The sequence below is a fragment of the Aythya ferina genome (assembly GCF_964211825.1).
Source record: "Aythya ferina genome assembly, chromosome: 25".
Taxonomy (NCBI): Eukaryota; Metazoa; Chordata; class Aves; order Anseriformes; family Anatidae; genus Aythya; species Aythya ferina.
In genome coordinates, this window is record NC_140323.1 from 1,109,777 (window position 1) to 1,132,401 (window position 22,625).

At 53.3% G+C, this 22,625-nt stretch overlaps 1 protein-coding gene across 2 annotated transcripts in view; it reads right to left on the reverse strand.

Moving 5' to 3' along the window:
• Positions 1-22,625, reverse strand: part of PLXNA2 (plexin A2) — a 142,726-nt gene that overhangs the window by 111,378 nt on the left and 8,723 nt on the right. The window contains exons 1-3 of one of the 2 annotated variants that reach the window (XM_084498118.1): positions 18,123-18,160; positions 11,018-12,272; positions 10,179-10,361 (exon numbers count right to left, since the gene is read on the reverse strand). In XM_084498118.1, the coding sequence (XP_084354244.1) occupies positions 10,179-10,361; positions 11,018-12,205 (1,371 nt within the window). In that variant the 5' untranslated portion in view covers positions 12,206-12,272; positions 18,123-18,160. Of the gene's footprint in view, positions 1-10,178; positions 10,362-11,017; positions 12,273-18,122; positions 18,161-22,625 lie in introns of those variants that run through there. The other variant, XM_084498117.1, reaches the window with a different exon arrangement.

Here is a 22,625-nt window from a genome sequence, read left to right on the forward strand (position 1 = left end):
GTGCTGTGCCCCGGCTATCTGCACGGCTTCTGCAGATGTTCCTTCTGCACGGCCAGCCGGGCTCTGAGCTGTGCTGCTGGCACCAGGCAAACCCCAGCAGCTGCAGTGGGGTCCCCCCCTTGCTTTAGGTTTGATTTTGGCTAACTTCGCATCCCACGGGCAACAAACAGACCCCAGGTCCCATACGGTCACTGCTTGTGAAGGATGCTGAGACTCAGGCAGCAGGAGGGACCCTCCTGGAAACTTTCCCAGCAGATACCTGAGCATTTCCTCATGCCCAGGAAACCCAAATTGCAAACCCCATCCCAAACGAGTGAGGCAGGCAGGACAACCCACTTCCAGCTTTGCAAACCTCTCCTGCGTGCTCCCTCTGGCAGGAGCACTCCCAGTCCTCGTTAATCTATTGGCACACACAGAGTTTGATCGCTGCCTCTCAGCTACCGATATCGAACCCTTTGCCGTTGTTAGCTACGTGGACGCCTCCCTCCCTGATAGTGCTGCAATCATTTAAGCCCCACAGTTTTTCTAAAGGTCAGTGCCTCCCTCTTGCAGGGACAGATAAATCCAGTTTGAACTGCTGAAAGGAAGTCCAAAGTTAAGTCCTCGGAGTTTATGGGCAGCAGTTCCCCAGCCCTGTTCCCGAACAGCTCCCCAGACCAAGAAAAGGAGCCAGGCATTGGAGCTGGCAGCCCTGGAATATCAAGGGCAAATCCCCGTTCGGTGGGATGCATTTGGTACTGCAAAACAGCACACAAAACTATTTATCCTGAATGAAGCCCAGTATTTATCTTTTCTTTCCGCTGAGGATTACAAAGCAATTTTCAAACAAACTCCCTGGGAAGTCAGAGTGCGATGTTATCCCTCTCCCCCTGGGAAAACCACAGGCAGAGCAGCCTGCCCCAGGCTTGCCAACTCCTCACTCTCTCCAACTCTACCTGTCCCTCAACCCATACTTTCCAGATTGTTCTAATTATTTATTTCTCAAGAACAAGGCAAAATTCCCAGCGTGAAAGGCTCTGCACAAAGAAAGCACGAAAAGAAAACTGGAGAAATGCAGAACAAAAAGACATTTGGCTCGTCCCATCACATGCATTTACAGACTACCCCAGAGGCTTTTGCCTGTTCTTAAAGCACGAGGAAAAAAGCTCCCCAGCATCCTGAGGAGAACAACCTTGTGCCAGAACACTCATCGCTGTGACATCCAACCTCCTGGGCAGCACAGGATGCAAAACTCCTTGTTCAGAAGCAAAACGACAATGAAATATGAAGGAACTGTAAACTACGAGCACCTGCTGCATGTGCCAGGCTCAAAAACCGACTCGGATGGTGCTGTAGGAGGTCGGGAGAGGATGAACCCCCCAGAACAGGAGGGATTTGCAGCCCAGCAGCCTGGGACACCCGTGGCTCAGCCCCGCTCCCTTTGCTTCCAAGCTCTGCAGAATGAATTAGCCCAAACATCCTCAAGAGGTGCAACTGGCCTGCTAGTAAATGAAAGGAGAAGGTGGGAGCAGGGGACTCTCTTTATTCCGACTGCCATTTACTAATTTAAGCCTACAAGACCAGGATAACCCCTTCTCTCCCCAACCTACCCACTTGCGTGTGCGACACAAAGCCTCTCAGAGTGAGAAGCTCCAAGAGCGTCAGGCAGAAAGCATCAAAGAAGCTCGCGAGCTGAAAGCAGGCGAAAGGATGCTCTGCTTTCCCACTAATAAGCCACGGGCTGCAGGATGACTAGCAAAAGCAAACACCACATTAGTCAGCCAAATGTTAACTCAGAGCGGGGAGGGAGCAGGCTGCGAGCACTCCCAGCCGCTCGGGAAGGTAAGCGCTCCCAGCTGGAGGCACCGCGGTGTTTATTTGAAAGACCTTGTTTTACCCGAGTGTCTCTTCCTCACCCTTTCTTCTTTACTTTGAGCAGCTCAAGGGACTGGCTCTTGTTCTTCCCACCGCTGCGGATCTCGGGATTGGCATCCTCTCCAAGCAGCAAATGCAAATCGCTCCTGAAGTCAGTGGCAATGACCAACTTAAGAGGCCTCCTGCTTTTAATGAGCTGAGGAGGGGGAGGAGGAGGCTGAGCTAAGGTGAACAATTACCTCCTACAGTCACTGCAGCACCGAGTGCTGCCTGACTCCCTGCTTTATAGGATGCTCAGGCTGCTCTGCGTAAGGCCTGCAGGCAGGTTTATGAGATTAAAGCCCAGCACACAATAAATAATTTAGCAGCTTACCACAAAATAAATAAAAAAATAAAAATCCCGCCCTGTATAATGACGGGGCTGTATGATATGTACATGCATTTTAAACGCACATCACTTTCATCTACACACATCTACCTGATGCACACGCGTGTACCCAGCTGGAAGGAGCAGCAGAAGGTGGTGGGGGCCCTGGCGAAGGCACGTGCAGGGCACTAATTCTGCTGAAGCCACTTGCTAATTACTCCAGGCCTGCCCGGGCCACTGCTGCTGTCTGCAGCCTCCTGTTTGCATGCGTGTGTCAGGGAATCTGAAATCCCTGCTCAGTGCCATGCCTCCTCGGTCCCAGTCCAGACCTTCACACGTCCGGACCTCAGGTCCCTTTCAGTGTCCTTTGGGCTCGCCGAGACCCAGGTGGGACTCGGGCATGTGAGAAACGGCTGCTACTGCACGGGGGTGTAAATCACAATGTGCAAATGTAGAGCAGAAAGCTGCAAGCTCGAGTAATGTATTCAACGTCAGATCAGATCACTGGAACTAGTGGCTGAAGTGAGAAGAACAGCACAAACACCGGCACCTCACGGTGCCACGCTCCTCTTCCCCAGCCACGAGATGTGGCTCCCTTCCTGCATAATTAGGAAGCATAATTAGCATCATTGGAGGCTTCTTGGAGATGCACCTGATGAAGAAGGAGACATCACATCATAATCTTCTGGCCCTCGAGCAGCACTCACATTTAGACGTGCATTTTGCCACCCTTTGTGCCCTCTCTGCTGCGCTCTGGGAGCCTCCTGCAGCACGGGGTGGTTCCATCTCCCTCTTTATTGCTCGGGCTGGGCTGCCTGCAAAGAGCTCCCTGAAGACCTGAGCAATTCAGGCATCTGCCTTTCCCCGCAGCGATGAAAAGGCAGCAATAACAGGAGGAGGAGGTGGGGAGACCATGCATCATGCCGGGTGTGATGGACTCATGCTAATGCAGAGCCCGGCCACATCCAGCCCACACCTGCCCGGCACACCCATAAATAGCGGGCAGGCAGGTGATGGATCTGCCTTCGCAAGCCTAGCAATATTTCACAGCCTCACTAACGCTGGCGGTGCTCTGGCCTGCGGCAGAAAGCAGCAGGAACAACAATGGGCAGTAAACTTCAGCGTGCAACTGGAAAACGTGTCAGGAAAGGCGTGTGTCAGGGGAAGGAGGGGAAGCCAACCTGCAGGCACGCTCACAGCCCATGCTGGTGCCACCTCCACGTGGCATTTTGCTCCGAGATCGTCCCCAAAGCCCAGCCCCTGTGCAGCAGAGCAGGGGCTGTGCCTGCAGCCCCCCCTCCTGCTGTGTTTGTGTTTTCCACATTCATTCCTTTTGCCCCAAGGAGGCCTTTACAGAGGCAACGCAGCCTGGTCTTCTCACAGCATTTCTTGCCACGCGGGGATTGAAGAACTTACAAATGGACCAAGACTCATGTTGTTCTGACCCCAGTGAGGATTGTAAAAGCCTGCAGAAAAACACATCCCCCAAGGAAAGCACGAACTTCTTGACTCACAAATGGAAAGGCACAAGTCCAACCCTGCCAAGAAAACATCCAGAACACAGCAAGTTCTTCAGATTCACACCCAGAGGAAAGCAACCAACAGTCAGAAAAAGTGCCATGAATTCACAAAGTAGTTTGGTATTTCCTGATGTTTTTCACGAAGATGACTCCGACAAGAAATGCATTATTGAAATACAGAAAAATGTAGCTCTGCCTCCAGCACGAACTGGAGGAAGAACAACTTCTGCCTTACTTCATCCTCATGAAGGAGATGTCAGCCCTTCTTATGAAAGGTGTGGGGATTAAACATCTTCTAAACATGTCAGAAAAAAAAACAAAATGCATGCACAAGTGGGAGAACCAACCTCGTGGGTATGGCTATGAGAGCTCATCCTGCACTTGTGCTGCTCAGGACAATTAATAAGAGCACCTTTAGGAAGGGCCAGGACCGAACCCCAGAGATGCAGAACCTACACCAGGACCTCTTCATGAGAAAACCCTCCCAGCATTTGCAGCTCCAGGCCTTTGAGGCTGTGGCAGAACTGGCGAGCCCTCAGAGGTGAGCTGCTTTCAGACTCTACTAGCTCCACTTTGTTTGGAGACGAATAAAACATAATTGCTGCACTCCAGATTTCAAGCTGATTTTTCAAGGTGCCTGAACCTGAGTAAGAACCAGAGCCGTCATCGCCTGAGCCAGAAAAAGGATGAAAGCAGCCTCCCAGCCCACCTGGCTCGATTTCACATAGCATGTCCTGCCCCTTAGCCCTCCAGCGGCTATAAAACACATCTCAAATTCTCTTTTTCTTTCCCCTCAAATTTTACTCTGCCAGGCAACAGATAACAGAAGGAGGGAGGCAGTGCTGGGAGAAGAGAGGACCAATTTCATGTCTTTAAGGGGCCGTAGGGATATTCCTGAACCATTCCATCCAAACCGCAGTCTGAAGGGACCTCTTATATTTCCTTGCACAGCTTCCAGTTATAAAGTAAAGCTCCAGCTTCTGGCTACTAAAAATCCTGGGCATTTTGGAGGTGCTGATCAGGTGCCTGTTTGCCAGGGCCATGCCCTGAGAGCCCCCCTTTCACCCAGAGGGGGATTCCTGTCTGAGGCTGGGGTACCTCCTCCCACCGCACATAGCACATCACAAGCAGATAATGCCAGATGCCCCTTAGTTCACATCCTAGGGCAAGAAACAGAGCCTGGTTTCTCAGACCTTTCAATTATAAAGCTTAATCAAGAATCACCTGCTGCCTACCACCTCTGCTGGGACACAGAGGGCCGTGTCCTCGTGACGAGCCGCAGCCAACAGCCAGTGCTGAGAAACTCCTCGGAAGCAGGCTGTGAGCAGACGACTTTCATCTCTTCAATAACAGCCCGATGTCCTCTTGGCTTCTCTACACACTGATGCAACTGCCTTTGTTCCTAAAGTGCTCCAAGAATGTGCGTGGAGGAGATAATTAAGGATAAATTAACAGGATGAGATAACTATCCGTAGAATGAAGTCAGATAAGGACAGGTCCGGACATATATTTCATGGTGAAACATCTATTTTATTCCCACTAATGGAACAAATTGAATCATCCAGGCTGAATAAAACCATCGCATACCAGGACATAACAATACACTCAGAAGTTCGCCTTTCCCCTGCCTGTGTCAGCCCATCAGTTATCACCGTCCCCTACCATGGCGGGGGTTTGCTGAAAGCAAGGACAGGCAGCACAAGGCGCTGTCATCGGGCACTCAATGGGTGGGCACGATCCCATTTCCAAACGTGAAAACTGGGCACAGCACTGCATATTTTTCTGCAGTACTTTTCCACCCGACAGATCCCAACCAGCTCCTCTCTCGGGTGACCTTGCACGCCAGAATTGATTCAAGCCATGTAGGAGAGCAAGTGGGACAGCGTGCGGCGGCTGTGTAGGACAGGGACTGACCCCATTAGCCCAGGAGGAGCAGGCAGGAATTGAGATGCAAACACCATCCCCTTCACCTCCTGGCACCTGGAATAACCAACCCCCACCCCTGAGTTCTTGTCTGTAACGCCAAGGACACTGAAGACAGCCAACGCGGAGCACTTGGCTCTGTAGAAGCAATCTCTGGATGCAGAGAGCAGCCTTTGAGCCTGCCCCGGATAGCTGCAAGTCAGGCACTGCTGGAAGCGTGTCCCAGACCTCCCAAGGCACAGCGAGGCTCCGAGCCACTGCAGGAACTGAGATTTGTCCAGAGCAGGCATAAACAGCATGACGGCAAAATAATACTTGGACTGTGCACCGTCAGACATAGAAGAGACATTTATTTATTCTTGATCACAAACAATGTCCTCCATTGACAAGCTGAATGAAGGGCACTTCACTGATTTATTAGATCTAATAAGAAACACACCTCTTGGGATGAAATACAAGATTGATTTTAGTGGTGAGCCATGCTGCCAACCAGCCACTGTGCTCAGCCTGCTGAGATGAAACCGGGCACGCACAGGGACAGAGGCTTGAAACAGCACTGGGTAAGAGAAATAAACGGAAAGATTTGCACAAGGCAGCTAAAACAGGAATAAAGCTTGCAATAGCAGCCTTCAGGCCTGACAGCCGACGTTTACTCTTTTCTTCCTGCAGTCCTGCTCTCTCCCACTCAGCCTTTGTGCCCGAGGAGAAAAGCAGCAAACTCCTAGGAAGTTTACAAGTGACTCCAGTGTAGCTCTCAGGAAACCTCGGAGTCTGACCCTTCCCATTCATCTGCCTTTCAGATGAGCCCCTCTAAATATAGCAAGTATAATTTTCACATCAGCCTCAGCATCTACCAGGCAAACCACATTAGCTGAGTTCCGTGGATGCCGTTTTCCATCAGGAAAAAGACAACTAACGCAGCAGTGCTTAGCTTGAGGCCCTATTAATAGCAGTCCTAATTATATGGCTGCAAATTTAATTCATAGCAATGATTAGTGTCAAAATCAAAGGCATCACACATCAATATTGATGGAATTGTATAAAGCCCATAAACAGAGCAAGCAAGCCGACACATCTCCCCCCAGCAGTTAGTTGCTGTTAACTGTTGCATTAATGTCTCTTCTAATTTTGCTCGATGAAAATTGCTTTATTGCAGGAAGCCACAATTCTGAGCAGTTACATCTCTAATATGATCCCATTACCCACTTTGCTCCCCCAGCCACAAAGCCGAGCCCTGTGCAGGAGAGCTGGAGCACCGAGCTGCGGGGAGAGCAGGACCCCGCGTACCGTGCTTTATCCAGAAGGTCACAGCCTCATCAGCACATTTGCTCTTCACCCACTTAGAGAAAACTGCTGAGGGTTGGTAATTCTCAAAACCAGCCTGCCGGGGAGCCAGGCTGCCCGCTCATCTCCCATGCCATGGGGTTCTTGTGCACAGGGTGCAGCCCCAGGAGCGATCCTGCAGCCCCTTGGGCGGCCACAGGCACCGAGCACCCCCTGCCCAAGGCAAGCCCCATGGCAGGGTGGCAGGCTGGATGAGGCAGTGCTATGTGAGCAAATTCCTCTGCCGGCACAGGGTTTGAATGATGGATGGATCTATTGACTCTTTCTTTTCCCTTCAGCAAGGACAGGGCAGAGAGGTGCGCACGCTATTGCACCGGCTGCGCGAGGTGGCTGAGAGAGGCACAAAACAGGTCCCAGCCCCTGCTGGGGATGGAGAAAGGCTCTTCAAACACACCCCAGGAAACAGAGAAAGGGTAGGGCTGGGAAAATCAGAGGCCTGGGGACCTTCAGCATCCAGCTCCTTGGGGCAGAGGCTGAAGCAGCAGCTGCTCCCCAGGGGGACGCGCATGAGGCAGGCAGGTGAGTGCCTCACGGGAAGGACAGCAGTGAGATAACGCCGAGTTTTCGGCAATGAACTCTCACGGGGGAAGCACAGACAAATGTAAGAGATTTCAGAGCTGGCTCCCTGACTTCTTTCCTGCAGCTACACAAAAGTCTCTTCTTTGAAATCCCAGCCTGAGCCACCAGCTCGCTTCCAAAGTAAATCAACAACTGCGGGAGAGGGAACAGGCATGACGCAGCTCTCAGACATCGTTGTGGAGGTAGATGTGCAGGGTGGTGAGACGGAGGAGAGGTGTTTATCTGCAAATCTCTGGCACTTACAGAAGTATGCACATTTTTACTGTCCTCATTTCGCACATGGAGAAGGAGAGACAGAAACGTTTACAGCCCTGAGCATCCCGCGCCCTCACGGACGTGCCTGGTGGTGGAGCACGCACGGATCCGGGGACCACCAGGGCAAAAAATGCCCCAGGAGCCCCCCAGCTCCAAACAAAGCTGCTCCCCATGCTTCATACGGCCTCTTATGCCACATAAAAGATAACCCCACGTGCCAAAAAGGAATAGATTTACTGAAAGCGTGGACAGGACCAGAAGACAGAGAGCATCCCCAGCCCCACGCAGCACGGGACAGGGCAGCGCTACGGGTACCAGGAGGCACGGGGCTGAGCAGCAGCACAGCACACTGCTGCCTGTCAGGAAGGTGCTTGGCAGATGCCACCGAAGGCTGACTGTAGCAAACGTCTGGAACAGACTCGCTGGAGACATGAACCAATTTTCTTAGCACCTGCTCGCCGCTGGCTCCAGCAGCAGGTAGAGCCTGGACCATCCCCACAGCCCTCCTCCCCCAGCCCCTTCCTGCCCAAAGCAGTGAAGTGGATGGGCGTAAATAGATTAACTTTGCACCAGAAAGGTAGGTGTTTAAGTGGTTCTACAACGAAGACCAGCACAAGGAATTAAACCCTGCTGGAGAGAAGGCTTCTTCTGTAATCCGACATAATTAATGCAACGCTACAGTAAATACCTCGTGTGCAGGCACAAGCTGTTTGCTCTAACTGCCTCTAAATGCGGCACCTCCCCGGCTCCCCCCAAAACACTCAACAGCAAGCAGCACGGCAGCCTGCACAGCTCGGCAGCATATGCACCTGCAATATGCTGAGGGTGCTGCTCCCAGCCCCTCGGCCAGGAGAACCCGGCGCTCCGTGCACTCCAGCCCCTGCTCCTCCCCGTTCAGCATCGCCCCGTGCACCAGGGAGGCACCTAATTTACTACTGCTCAGCACTTGTAAAGTGCCGAATGAATATTAATGAGCTGATGTAATTAAAATGATGCAGACGTTCAAGTGTAGGATCTGCCTGTCCTTGTATCTTCCTGGATAGATGAGGAAGAAATTCCCCGCTGCTTAAGGACACAAAAAATTAACAGCCTGCTGTTGATTACATTTGTTAACTCTTTCCATGGCACGGGGGAGCAGGGTCTGCATTCAGCAGGTTCACCAAGTGCTGTTTTTTATATGTTAATGTAATTTGAAAGATCTCAACTTTCCAGAGCAACATCTTTGAGGCTGGCTTTGCTGGGGCTGGACCCAGTGCCTGCCCACACTGAGGAGCCGGCTTCCAGCTGCAGCCGTGATGGAGAAGCACAGCAAGGGAGGTCCCCTCCAGCAGCTGGTCCCAATTCCATATCCCCAAGGCCATTTCCACACTCGGTTGCAATACAGGACTCCCGAGGACCACACTCAACAGATGGGTGACTGACCAAACCTGCCTTTGTAGCCCACTTACTGAAGAGAAGTTTTTGGGGGAAATAGAAGGGGAAAAATCCCAATTCAACTCCAGAACCTTAAAACCCACCCAGCGGTCCCCCAGCTCCTGCTGCTGGGAGAAGAAAACAGCGTGGAGATTTTCTTAGCCCTGGGCAACTAGCCCCAGCTTTTGTGATGCAAAGGGTGAGGAATTTTATCTTCCAGGCTGGATCAGTCATCCAGCTGTCTGGGGGAAGAGGGAGGCACAGAGCAGGAGGACTTTGCCCTGCGGCTTGGTTTCCAAGTGCAGCCAAGTTAACCCATTCTGTGGCCCAAAATCTGCCAGCGTCAGCACTATTGCCATCGCCAAAGCAAATCCCAAAAGCTCTCATGCTCGGTTTTCTACACAAACTGGGAAATATCCGAGACCTCTGAGCACGGTTCGCTGAGGTTTGCTCTCAGCCACACTCCACAACCAGAGCCAGCTCCTCGCTTCCCTCTGCCCAGCCCATTATCGCCCTGTTGATTTCTGCAACAGCCCCACCAACACACACCACAGGTCTCTGAATGATCAAATGCTGAAAACAACACAAAACCCAACAAACAAACAGGCTAACGCTGTAATATGCAGACAGGCAGTGGGTGAAAGAGCCAGCCCGGTGCTGAGACCCGCGTTGACCCACTGCTGAAGGAAGGTGCTGGTGCGAGCACAGCAAGGGGCTGCTCCCAGCCCGATGGCGGGGATGCTCTGGAACATCCTCACCATTTTGTGCCCTGACCCCAAGCCCTCTTAGTTTTGCTCCCTCCTAGCTCCCAGTTTCACTCTGGGAAATACTGGCAAGACACAGCAGCAGCCACAGGTATCAGAGACTCCCAAGAACAAAGAAAAATGGATCCTGGCTCTCCGAAGCCACAGAAATAACCTTACCTTTTTCAGCTTGCCATTTTTAGTCCCCACAAACACCACGCTGTAGCCGTTGTAGACGTACGAAGCCACAGAAGTCATCCGGTCCCGGCTGGAGGTGAAGAGCGTCACCCCGTCCACCGGCACCGAGCCACCCAGGGGCTGGTTGATGTCGAGCCCACAGAAATTGTCGTCGATCGGAACGGGCTGGAAAGAGAAGATTTGGGGCAGCTGTGAGCAAAACTCAGGGCACGGAGCAGCCCTGGGCAGTCAGGATCCCAGAGAGGGGAGTGGGTGGTGGGGGGAGTGGGGCCGTGGGGCATTTCCCCCGCTCTCCCCTGCGCGAGCCAGCGTTTTCCTTTCCTTCTTTCATTTCATTTAACCTGCACGTTTATCTCCTCCCAGCAGCCAAACTTAATATGCTTGGCGAAAGAAGGCCCCAGGGATTCTCAAGTCAGCCCTAGAACAATCTGCATGTGATCAAGATTAAAGAAATCAGCTGCAGGAAACCACAAAAGATGCAACTGTCATTTGGATTTACCTTGGAGGTTTGCTGATACCACCCTCCTGCTGCGGGAAGGGTGAGAGCCTTCCTCCAGCTCCCAGGGCCCGAGGCAGAGCACAGCAAACCCTTCCGACAAGCAGCACACCTTTATTTGTCTGCCTCAGTGCTATCCCTTCCCTTCGCTGTCATCACCGACTGCCTGATAACAATAGGGATTAAAAAGGAAAAGGATTGCTGCATCCATCTACGTTTGGGGAAAATGAGGCACGGAAAGATTAACCCTATCCTGCAACCCGTATACCACAGGGCCCTGTATTGATACCAAAGGCTACAAGAGTCAACTCAAGGGCATCCTTACCGCTTTGGTGCACTGGACGTCCTTCCCCAGCAGCCAGTTGAGCTCCAGGTTGCCCTCGCCCTGGTAGCAGGACTGCAGGCGGTCCTTGATCTGGGCGTTGATGGTGCGGATGGGGAAGACGCAGAGCGCGGAGTCGTCCGGTGGCTGATGGTACTGCTTCTGTCCCTTGGAGAAAATGGCAAAGAGGACGTCCTCCTGCGCCGTGATGTTGAGGGCCCTGGCCAGCACATCTCCCGGCTTCGAAAGGTAGGCTGCCTGCAGCAGGCGGTACTCCGTGTCCCCCTTGACGCAGCCGAAGGGCAGGGAGACGTAGGAGTGGAATTTGGGGTCGTCCTTGCAGAGGCGGACGATGCGAGACGTGTAGAAGAGGTCGCTGGCAGAGTTGATGGAGACGCCCTCTGGGGTCTCAGGCTGGACAGTCAAAAAATACACAAAATTGCCACTGGCAAAGCCATAGATGTAGAAGATGTCAAAGTGCGACACGAGGGCCAAGGTGTCTGAGGGGATTTTAATGAGGGATGAGACAAAGTCACTGTGGAGCTCATAATCCAACATCGCTGACGACTCCGGGTCCCGGGGAAGCTTTCGGCTGGAGAGGGTGGGGAAATAATCCTGCTTCCCGTCCACCGCCGTGCCGATGAAGAGCTTCCCGTCCTCGCCCTCCGAGCGCACAATCACGCCATACATGGTGCCCGTCTTGTTGACGCTGGAGAGGTAGTGCTCCTTCTTGTGCGAGGGCTCCACCAGGATGAAGAGGTCGTCCAGGCGCAGCAGCTTGCAGACCCCCTGGTAGAGGCTGCCGCAGGCCAGCAGCCGGTTCTCGGAGTAGTCGATGATCAGCAGCTTGTTGACGTTGTTGGTGAGCGTCAGGATCTCGCTGCATGGCTGCACGATGAGGGGCGGGTAGCAGGATTTGTTGTCCTCCTCGGGGCCGGTTTTGTGCGCCACCAAAATGGTCAGGTTACCCGACAGCTTGTAAACCCTGTTGATGGCTCCCACGTAGACGGCTCCGGTCCCTTGGTGCACGGTCAGGTGGTTGAAAGTCCAGTCCCGGTTCTCCGAGTGGAAAGTGCTGAACAAGGTGCTGCCAGACGCGTTTCGGGACAGCGACGCCAGGAAGAGACAGAGCAAAGCCACCGACCAGCCATCGGAGTCCGGTACCCGAGGCCAGATCTTCCTCTGATCCATCCTGGGAAAGGCAAAGCTCGTGCTCCCCGCGCTTGTCCTGTGCCCCAGCAACGTCCCTCACATGGTTCTAGGGGAGAGAAGCAAAGCAGACAGAGCAGGGGATTAGACCCAGCGTGCCTGCAGATAAAATTCAAAGGAGGCTTTCTAATTACACAGTCCTTGAGATAAAGTGAGGACATCTCTAAGCCCAACAAGAATTAAGCAGGTCTCCTTACTTATTGGTAAACAGTTCAGGCCCGATGTTTTGCCACTTGGTTCAGGCTCTGCGTGTTAATTTGTGGCGTGGTTCGGCTGCTCCTGACGTGCTCTGCTCAGCCCCGAGAGGGGATCAGCAGCGTCAGCCCAAGACAAAGCCCACAGTTCACACACCCAACCATCAATCTGCAATCTTGGCTAAAAGGATGTCTCCTGCAGGGTATGTTGTGGGAAGCAGCGGAGGAAATAAGAGGTGTTTTCTACCTTTAAATCCTCGATGACTTAATTTGAAAACCTGCGAAAGAAATCTCATGCAGGCAAGCGCAGGGAGCACGCACACATCAAAGCCATCAGGAACTCCTCCATCACTCCCCTCAGCAGTACCTGTGCAGGTGCTTTTCAGGCAGCAGCATTTCTCAGCCCTTACAAGGCACTGTGCTGCCAAAAAGCAGCTGATTTGGGGTGGAGGCACACAGCGGGTAGGTGAGATGCAAATGCAGCCAGCAGCACCGTGCGCAGGGGAGAAACGGCCGGTTTGGGAAGCTCGGACAAGTTTCCTGCTCTAACAAAACTTCCAGGTGATCATGAAAACCTGTGCAAAGCAGCCTGGACACTGTCCTGGAGATGCATGCCAAGCAAACTGTCCCTGTGCCCTTCCTAACAGCTCCGTGGATAACCATCAGAAGGGTTTCCTCTGCATGACGTGGCCATTTGGGTGCGAACGTGAGGACAAGGTGAAGGAATAAGACTTGAACTGGGTAACTCTGCCCACAATCTCTGTGGCAAAGAGGCCACAGAATGGAAGACATTATTATTTAATGGAAAGTGTCAAATTGGGGAAAACATTTTATATGGTCCTTAAATTCCCTTCCACCACCACCCAAAATTATCATAGAGAACAACTCAGCAGTACCAGACGTGGTCTCAGCAGAGGCAAGGTGACCGTGGGGTGAATCAGAAGAGGTAATGACCAAAGGATGCTTTAGAGCTCTTGCTGCCACAGGGAGAGCTACACAGGCATTTAAAGCAAGCTCTCCATCATGTTGGAAACATCTCATCCCCTTCCATCTACTCCAGACACTCAGGGAAGGGCACACAGCCAAGCGTTACCCCAGCATCACCCTTGTTGAAGCAGGACGGGGTCAGCAGAGCCCTGCCCTCCTTCAGCAGCTGATGCCCAGCCCCAGCCCGGAGCCACCGGCACCTTGGACCTTTCCCCACCACCAGCACGCAGCCACGGGTGCTGGGAGGGTGCCGGAGCCCGCTGGCCCCTGCCCCTTCCTGCCTGCCCGACAGCCGGGGCAGGACTCACGAGCCTGGAATTTCCTTAGGAAACGAGCGCCGGTCTCGGCTGCAAGAGGCATGTTTCCAGCAGAGCTCCTCGTCCACCCTTCCGGGCAGCGTGCACGCCGTGGCTGCTCAGCAGGACACCCAGAACCCTTCTGCCTGCTCTGCTCGGTTGGTTCCCGGCTCAGCCGCACGCTGCCTGCAGCTCCCCGGACTCCTGCAAACCTGCTGGAAGTGCAGCCAGCTGAGCACCCCGAAACACAGCAAGGAGACGGCTGGCAGAGCTGCTCAGTGCTCACTGGAGGTGGGCAGCTCACATCAGCCCCCAGAACATCCCTGCAGGGGGGTTGGGGACCTCTCCCAGCAGCAGGGACATCCCTGGCATCTCCCTGGGTGCCATCTCCAAAGCTGCTGCTGGCCCTGACTTGGGCTCCCAGCTCAACCTCAGCCTTGCTCATCACCACAGATGCGTTCAACAACCTGGACCCAGAAAACTGTCACAAAGTTCTCCTTTATCCCAGATTTTGCACTCCTTTTGTGCTCCTGGCTGGATGATCTCGGGATCTATCTCATCTTCTTTTGGGGACAGATGCTCTCCACCACCGCACAGCACCGCAGGGTCACACCAGCCCCGGGGAGATGCAGAGGATGAGCCACCTTCCCTCTTGCCCTCCACCATGGCTCTGCAAGCCAGGGGGAAACTTCTATGGGGCTTTACATGACATAAACCACAACAAAACCTCAGAAGACAGGGGTCACATCTCCCTCACTCGCACCCCCCCGGCACTGCATGCAGGAGGCTGCTCCCTCGCGCGCCCCACGTGCAGCTGTCGGGGCTGTCGGCAGCCTCCGCTTTGATTGATGCTGATCTCGGTTTTGGTATTTAAAATAATTCACGCTGCTGAAAACCTACACCGAGCTCGTAAGCGAGTGTCACCGAATGGCCGCTCTTTAGGCTTGTTAATGCCGGGAGCTGGAGCCGGGTGTTCCTGAGAGGTGACAAAGGAGCCCTGTCCCCGCGCTGCACGTTTCAGTGTCACTGACAAGACAGGGGAAGGAGCACGATAATGGGTTTCTCATTCTGCTCAGGGATACGTTTCCCCGGCTGCTTGCTTCTTATTTCCAGCTTCTTGATTTCTGCCTCTGGCTGAAGCTGTGCCTGCCCCTGCCAGCTCCCACCCGAACCCATCCGTGGTGATAGCGGGGGTCCCAGGGTGGCACCCAGTGACCGCTGCCCCGCAGCTCAGCCATCCCTGCTCTCCTTGCCAAGCTCCTGGGGGAGCACCCTGATGCTATTCTCTGCCCTGAGAAGCTTCCAGAAGGCCAACAAGCAAGCAGCTCCCGAGGCTCTGCTCAGAGGGCTGCTGGTGCCCGCAGCAGGGTCCGCAACCTTGCGCATCCTCGCCCTTGGGAACACGGCCAAGTGGCCAAGGCTGGGCTCTGAGGGAAAGGAGGAGGTGGTTCTGGGACAGAGGCACTGGGACTCAAATGAAGCTCAGAAAGGAAAGGAAATTCTGTCCCGCTCGCACGCGGCGCCTTGCAACAAGGGGGCGGCAGGATGGGAAGGAGAACCCGAAGAACCCGTGCTTACAAACATCGCTTGGAGATGACACAGCACGGCCCTGAACTGACCGCTCCCCTGCCCAAAGGAGCTGGACCGTGGGTGGCACAGGGCACACAGGGGCACACGTGTGGCACAGAACGGGGTCGGGATGACGCGGAGCACCTGAGGAAACCCGATGGCAGAGGTCGGGGATGGCAAAGCTGCAGGAGAGTTAAACACCAGGGAAAGGAGAGGGGAGGTGTTTTTAACTCTGGCTCTTAATACTATTGGGCCATTAATTTCCCCCCCCCCCCCTCCCTTTTTTTTTTGGAAGCGAGTTTAAAATATGGCTTTAAAAGCAATCTGAAGCTATTAGTAACGCAAGGTAAAAGAGAGAGTAAATTCAGGGACACAATATAAACCCAAGCAGCTGAAAGGCCTCAATTAGGCTGAAAGGAGTTATCTGGTATTTAAATAATTATTAGATTGAAGGAATAATCACAGGTCTGAGCCGATTTTTTTCCCCCACTGTCATCCTAATGGAGACTATAATATTATTATTCAAATGCCCATGATTCTCATTGAGGGGGGAAGAAAAAAGGGCTCATTTAATCTCCATGCGACAGGGCTTCAGGAGGCACGATTAGTCATTTCTCTTATTCCAGCTGTCAGTCACTCACAGGCACCACAGTTTGTCATTAGTTGTGTTTTTATGCACATGGAAAAAAAAAAAAGAAAAAAAGAAAAAAAAAAAGAAAAAAGGAAATTAAAGCCAAATAAAAAGGAAGAGAATCTCCCGTGGAAAATGATGGATCAAAGGAACAATTTTGATGTCATCAGTGCAGCAGCTGCCGTCTCTGCATGGCACTGCTGTCTTCTCTCAGGGGCAGGGCTGCTCTCCTAGGCACTAATTCAGACACAAGCCCCCGGCCAGCTCCGTTCCCTCTGTCCCATTCCCATCCAGGTCTCTGCTCCTCGTCGCCCGATGCCGTTGCCATCCCCACGAGGGTCCCCAAGTGCCACCTGGCAGCACCCCGCTGTCCCCTGCCTGGCCACACAAGCAGCCTCAGAGATGCTGGAGGCGTTTCCCCAGCTCTGTGCCAAGCCTCACAGTGAGCCAGTGCCCACCCCATGTGCCAGGCCCCCCAAATGTCTCCTGCACACCCTAAAACTCTGCGTGCACCCCCGGGGTGAGGTGGCTTTGGGGAGCTGTCTCACAGAACGGAGCCTCGTGAGAAATGGCTGGGCTGGCAGCGGGGGGAGAAGAGGCTGTGATTATTTTCTAAGCTGGAGGTGGATTCTGCCCGTTCTGCTTTTTATAGCCCTGTAAGATTCATTGCTGTGAGGCCAGGAGTGGGGCAGCGGGCTGGCTCGCTCCCCTGACCTCCCCTGCAGGTCAGCAGCCTGCCAGAAACCCCCCAGAATTATAGGAAGGGTCACCGAAAGGGCAGGCTGCACTGTATAAACTGCAAACACAAGAGCAAACCCTTTGGAACAACCTCACCCCTGCACCAGCCTGATCCTTCCTCCTCACATTGACTCCATGCAGTATCTGCCACCCAAAACGAGTGAGAAAAAGCAGAGATTTGTCCTCTTTGTGGAAGTGAGAACACTCTGCTTCCCTCCTGGAGCTGATCAGAAGTTTTCCTATGAAATATCTCCAGCCATTAGAGCTGTTGCAGTGATTTATCGCCTTCGAAGACGTGATTTTCAGGACATTTGTCAGCCGCGGAGGAAGACCTCACAATAATTAATAGGGCTTTGTTGTGTTTTAATTAGACAACAGATCTGAGCCAAACTGCCTGATCTGAGCATCGAGTGCTGGGAAGTTCCCAGCTCAAACCTGGGGTTTGGTCCCAGCCCTACCTGCTCGGTTCTTAGCACTCGGGGGAGTCCCCGCTGCTGAGCCCTGGCCCAAGAGCCCTGCCCGGTGTGAAGTAATCTACATCTTCCTAACATAAAGCAATGACCAGGACTCCCAGCACCTTTTATTTATTTTTAGGCTTTTGCTTTAACTAAAAGCAGGCTGCAAATCACCAGCGAGGTGCCTGGCAGCTCTGGCAAGGGCTGGTTGGTGGCAGGGGCACCGCTGCCAGCCCGCGGGTGCTTCACCCACTGCGGGTACAATGCACACGTGTCCGGAGAGGAGAGGCGTCACCACAGCAATGCTTGGCTCTGTGCTTCCATCCTGAAAAACCCTCCTGACTCAGGATGAGAAAAAGCATTTTTACACCCGATTTTGTGGGAAAACAAGCCCCCTGCCTCGTTTCTGCAGCCAACAACACAGAAGCTGCAAGCCCCAGCCTCATCCACAGTGTCCCTTGGTAAGAGAAGGCAAAGCAGGAGTTACCGACCCACAGGGACAGCAAACACCAAGCCGTTCCCCAAGGATGCCGTGCACACCAAGCCCTTGGGTTTCAGACAGCAGCCACCTTCCTGCCCCCCACCTTTGCTTTGCTGCCCGCCCTCCCCAGCCCCTGGGTGTTGGACGGGCTCACCAGACTTCTGAGAACGAGTTAAGAGGGCAAAACACAGCATTGTGAGCATTGCTTCCTCCAGTCCTGGGACAAGGAAGAGGAGGGGAAGAGCGAAACTCAGCCACCAGAAGGCATTTCCCTGATAACAAACACGATCGCGTGAATTATGCACAAAATTCGCTCATATTGTCCAGCCTCTGGACGTTGTTTACACAAGGCATACCGGATAAGCAACCTCTTCCCCCAGTCTCCCTTTTGAGCATACAGATCCCAACAGGCCTGGGGTGAAAAGAAACAGAGAAACCCCGGAGAGCCCCGCTGCAAGCCCCAGCGCTGCAACCGCCCCGCGGACAGCTCAGCACCCTCACCGGGGCTCCCGGTGACCCCGGCTTCCTCCCAGGCTTGCTGAACAGACCTCAAAAGGCACGGTCCTCTTAGCACAAGCAAACTTGCAAACTGGAGCTGAAGCTTTTCTATGAGAGGCTCTCACGTTCAATCAAAGGAAATGCTCTGAAATCAAAGGGGAGTTACCAGGCGTAAACCACTGTGGCGAAGGATGTGCGAGGGGCTGGTTTAGTGCCTCGTGCCTCCCCTCTGCGCCCGCATTCATAAATGCTCTGAGCAGAGATTGTTCAGCGGAGCAGAGCTACTCTCCCCTGATAACGGCGACAAGCAAGCACGGGCACAGCTATCTCTGACCGCAAGGATGCTCGAGAAGCCCCGCGGCACAGCGAGGCAGCGTTGGCGTAAGGCTGACAAAATTGTCACCGTCTCCGAGGGAGCGCAGGCTCCTCCAGCAACTCTGAAGCAGGACCACAGCTGCAGCCCCGGCATGGCGTACATCCAGCTGTGCATCGCAGCTGGGGACATTTAACCCGCCAGCCCCAAAAGACGACCAGCACAATCCTTAATCAGCCCAGGACACCTAGGTGGCAGAAATCAGACACCTCTCCTCGCCGCGCTGATACTTGACACCTGCTATCTCAGAAACTACAGCTGGCAGCTATCGAGCTTCGAGCACACCACTGCGAAATAGCTTATAAATTACCTGGTGTCAATAGGGAAGGTGCTGGGAAAAGAGGGCTTTATTCTCCGTGCAGCCGCCGAGGACAGAACCGGGGCTGCCAACACCACCGCGCACCGGAGCAGCAAAGAACAGACGCCCGCTCTTCTGGCTGCCTTGAAGTATGACACGAAGGGAAATTTAACACTTCATAAGTTTCACAGCTGGTTTATTCAAGTTTGGGGAAGTCTCACTTTCATCCAAAACCTGGGTAAATGGGTCAATGGCTTTGGATCGCAGTAAATCAAAGATGTGTGGCCAGAAAGCTGCGATTCCCTAATCCAGTCTTGTTGTGAGGAGCAGCTATAACTATCACTCAAGAGATCTCTCTCTAAACCATCGATAAAAACCTCCAAAAGCAGAGCCCACAGCTCCTCCAGGCAGTCTGTGTCAGTGCATCCCTCACAAAGTGCTTTTTCTAGTTTCTTACCCAGGTCCTGCTGGACCGAGGTGTATCCAGCCCCGTTTCACTGGCACATCTGAGCATTGTTTGGTTATTCCAGGACCTCATTACCAACAAAATACAATTTAACGGATGGTGACCTTGCTTGCAAGCAGATTAAATGATTAAATGATTTGCCCAAGGCTAGTCAAAAGGTCCCTGTGGCAAAGCTAGGAGTTTTATCTCCTGAGCCACAGCCCGGCACTCTCCCCAGGTGACGTCCAGCTGCAGTTTATTACAGGAGAATATTACAGCGCAGATCACAGAGCGGCCACCGAACTGGAGGAGGAAAAATAAGCAGCAGCTTCTCCTGGCCTCACTCCAAGTGCACCACAGGCAAGTGAAGAACCCCAGCTTCAAATTAAATGGGTCCCCAGCCACTCCATTAAACAGAAATCCTGAAACAGAAATCCTTTGGCTGTGCCAGCCCCGTACAGCGAGTGGTGTTCGTTATCCCCGATACTCCCCACGGCAGCCAGATGTATTTACACAGTAGCCACAGTGCTGTTACCTAAGTAAACCAGGAAATTGTACATTTGTTAAAATTAGGTTCTAAGATGCTGAATCCCCAACTGTGCAGCTATAGATTTCACTCAGCCAGCAGCACTGAAATTATTAAGAGCATGCAACTGCCTGCGTGCACATTCAGGCACGTTTCCCCATTGGAGAGGTGTTTACTGCTTATCATACCCAGCGCCACTCCAGACCGGGATCATCTTTTCAGATTATGAGCAGTAAGCACCAAGTGGAACCTACACAACCGCAGGCCACGTGCTGCCCATCGCTGGGCCTCCCCTTACCCCGCCAGGAGGGTCGGCAGCCAGACATCGGGGGCACCACCTTGAGCAGGATCCGCAGGGGTGGAGGGACACGGATGGACTGGCTCAGTTGGTGTGTGACCACCACAACCAGAGCCGAGGGGCACAGAGGGCTCGCTGCTGCACTCCAAATGGCAGCTGCCAGTCAAAACACCAGTGTTCCCACTGCGGAACTGGCAGAAATCATCATCCAGACACCACCCCACGGGATCACACGGATTTGGAAAGGCAGAACGCAACTGCAGAAGCCCTGAAGTTAACAACCAAACTGAAGCAGACAGGTTGATGCAGGAGAGAGCCGCACAGCACTGAAGAACCCTTCAGGGACCATTAACCAGCCCTCGTCAGGCCTGTCTCGGTGGAAGTACCTGCTATGAACTGCAATCAACACCAGCTTTATCAATGACATTAGGGAAGTGACTCTCGAAGCCCCTGCTTGCCTACCCTTTCAAGTGCGCCACTGGGGTGCTTGATGTATTTTTGAAAGTGGCTTAAAATGCTTCAGGTTTCCCATGATTTAGGCATCTCGCTTCCTCTCCAGGTGCTGCTGAACACGATGGGTAGCGACCACCACAGAGCCGTGGGACACGGGCTGGTCGCCAGCAGGTCCCCATGGGGCACCCATGGGTGCCCGTGGGGTGCTCAGCACGGCCAGCCTGATGTCCCCCGCCTCAAGCTCTGAGCTCCAGCCATGGAGCACAAAGCCTGGAGCTGCCTCAGCTCCTTCCCACCATCAGCTCGGGCTCCTCTCCTGCAGTCTGGATGTCAAAGTGCACCTGAGAACGTGGCTTCTTCCCACTCGTCTGCTCCGTGCTCCTCTGCCCTGCTTTTCATCTCACAGCTCTGGCAGATCACTGATTAATTCAAGCCTGTTTAATAACCCTTCTGTCTAGATGAAACAAGCTGTCTTGTTTCTTTATTTTTAACACTAACTCTTGTTTCTTCGCTAAGGATCTTTCTGTCATTTCTAAACTTCTCTCTCTCCAAGCAAGCTGATAACAGGACGGAGAAAGCATCTGCTTAGGCCCACATCTGCCATCAGCCACAAGCTCCAGCACAGGGGCCAGACACCTCGATGGATAGGAGGTTCCAAAAGCCTGCTCTTGTCCCGTGAAATGATTAAAATTTCTCTCTGCTTTGCTGTAGCAAATCCCTGCATGGCTCCAGACCAGGACAAACACCAGGGACCGGCTCCAGACCCTGCAGGGGAGAGGGAAGGAGACCGGGAGGAGCGACAGAACTGGGGCAGAGTGTGGATCCCTGTGCCTCTCCACCCCACTGTGGGCAGAAAGCAACCTTTGGTGATCCTGAGAGCCCTCACCCTGCCTGCAGCCCCCTGGCCGTGCCCCCAGTGCAGCAATCGATTCGCGATGGCCGGGCGGGCGCGGGGCCCTGCAGCTGCTCTGCCACTGAGAGAGGCCCCTCAGCCCCCGTCCTCCTCCCAGCCTTCACCTGCTCTCCCTGCTGTCCTCATGCAGAGGGTTTTGTGCCTCGACCAGTTCTCCTCCCACCTCTGTCCCATCCCATCCCGCCTGTGGGGCCGGCCCCGAGTGACCCACGGGGACCCCGCTGCCGATGGGGCCGAGCTGGAGCGGCTCAGCTGTCTCCTGCCTCTCTGAATTTCAAAGCTGCACTTGTCTGTAGAGCAACTGAGTCATTTCCTTCCTATATCCAGACTATCGGACCAGATCCAGCAGTGGCCGGAAAACAATAAATCCTTCAAGGACTTGTAAGGCCATATTTCACAGGAATGCAGCAGGCCCGCCTGCTGCGAGAGCTCCTCGCACACCCTTGGATCCAACGCTCCTCGTCTCGCCCCGTCCCCGTCCCACCTCCCAGGGCAGCCCCCACACTCCCTGAGCATCATCCGGGGGCTAAGAACCGGTAACAAAATTTCCTCCATCCCAGCTTTCAGCTGGTTCAGTTTGCGTGTGTCTCCTTTACAACCACAAACTGGCCGTCCAGATCCACTAAACTTCTGTCAAAATTTCGTCAGGATCACTGGGGACGAGAACAAGGCAAAACTAAGTGATTTCAGCTCTTTGTGGCCTGAGAGCTGCAAAACTTCCACTGAAACAAGGTTCAGATGCTTTGTCAAAAAAACCTCTGTGATTGAAGCTTAATTTCCATGCAGCTCTGAGGGAAAATTGGTGCATTTTCCAGGAGCAATCAGAGCTGCCTCCATCGCCTTTTTGGAGGCCAGAAACAAAACCCAACTGACTCGCCTGAAGATTTATAGCACCATTAATCAAATGAGCCCAAATACATGGGGAAAAACTAAGTGACAAGGAAATTAATATTATATCCTCCTCAGAAACAAGATGGCTCGTGCAGATAATATGGCAACATGTGGTGCTTGCAATGGAAATTTCATACAAGTCTGCAAGGAAGCGAATGGTTAAAAGCCACAGCGCTGGATTCACACTCAGGAGTGAAACTTCTGCCTGCAGAACAGCCCAATCCCACCCAAATTCTGCCTCCTGAAGTTAAGCCTCCCAGTGACCCAGTGCTCTGGGCAAAGTTAATTTTCTCAAACAAGTTACACAACGCCCTTGGAAGTCCTTTAAAGAGCCTCTGTTTTTGTTTGTTTCCGAA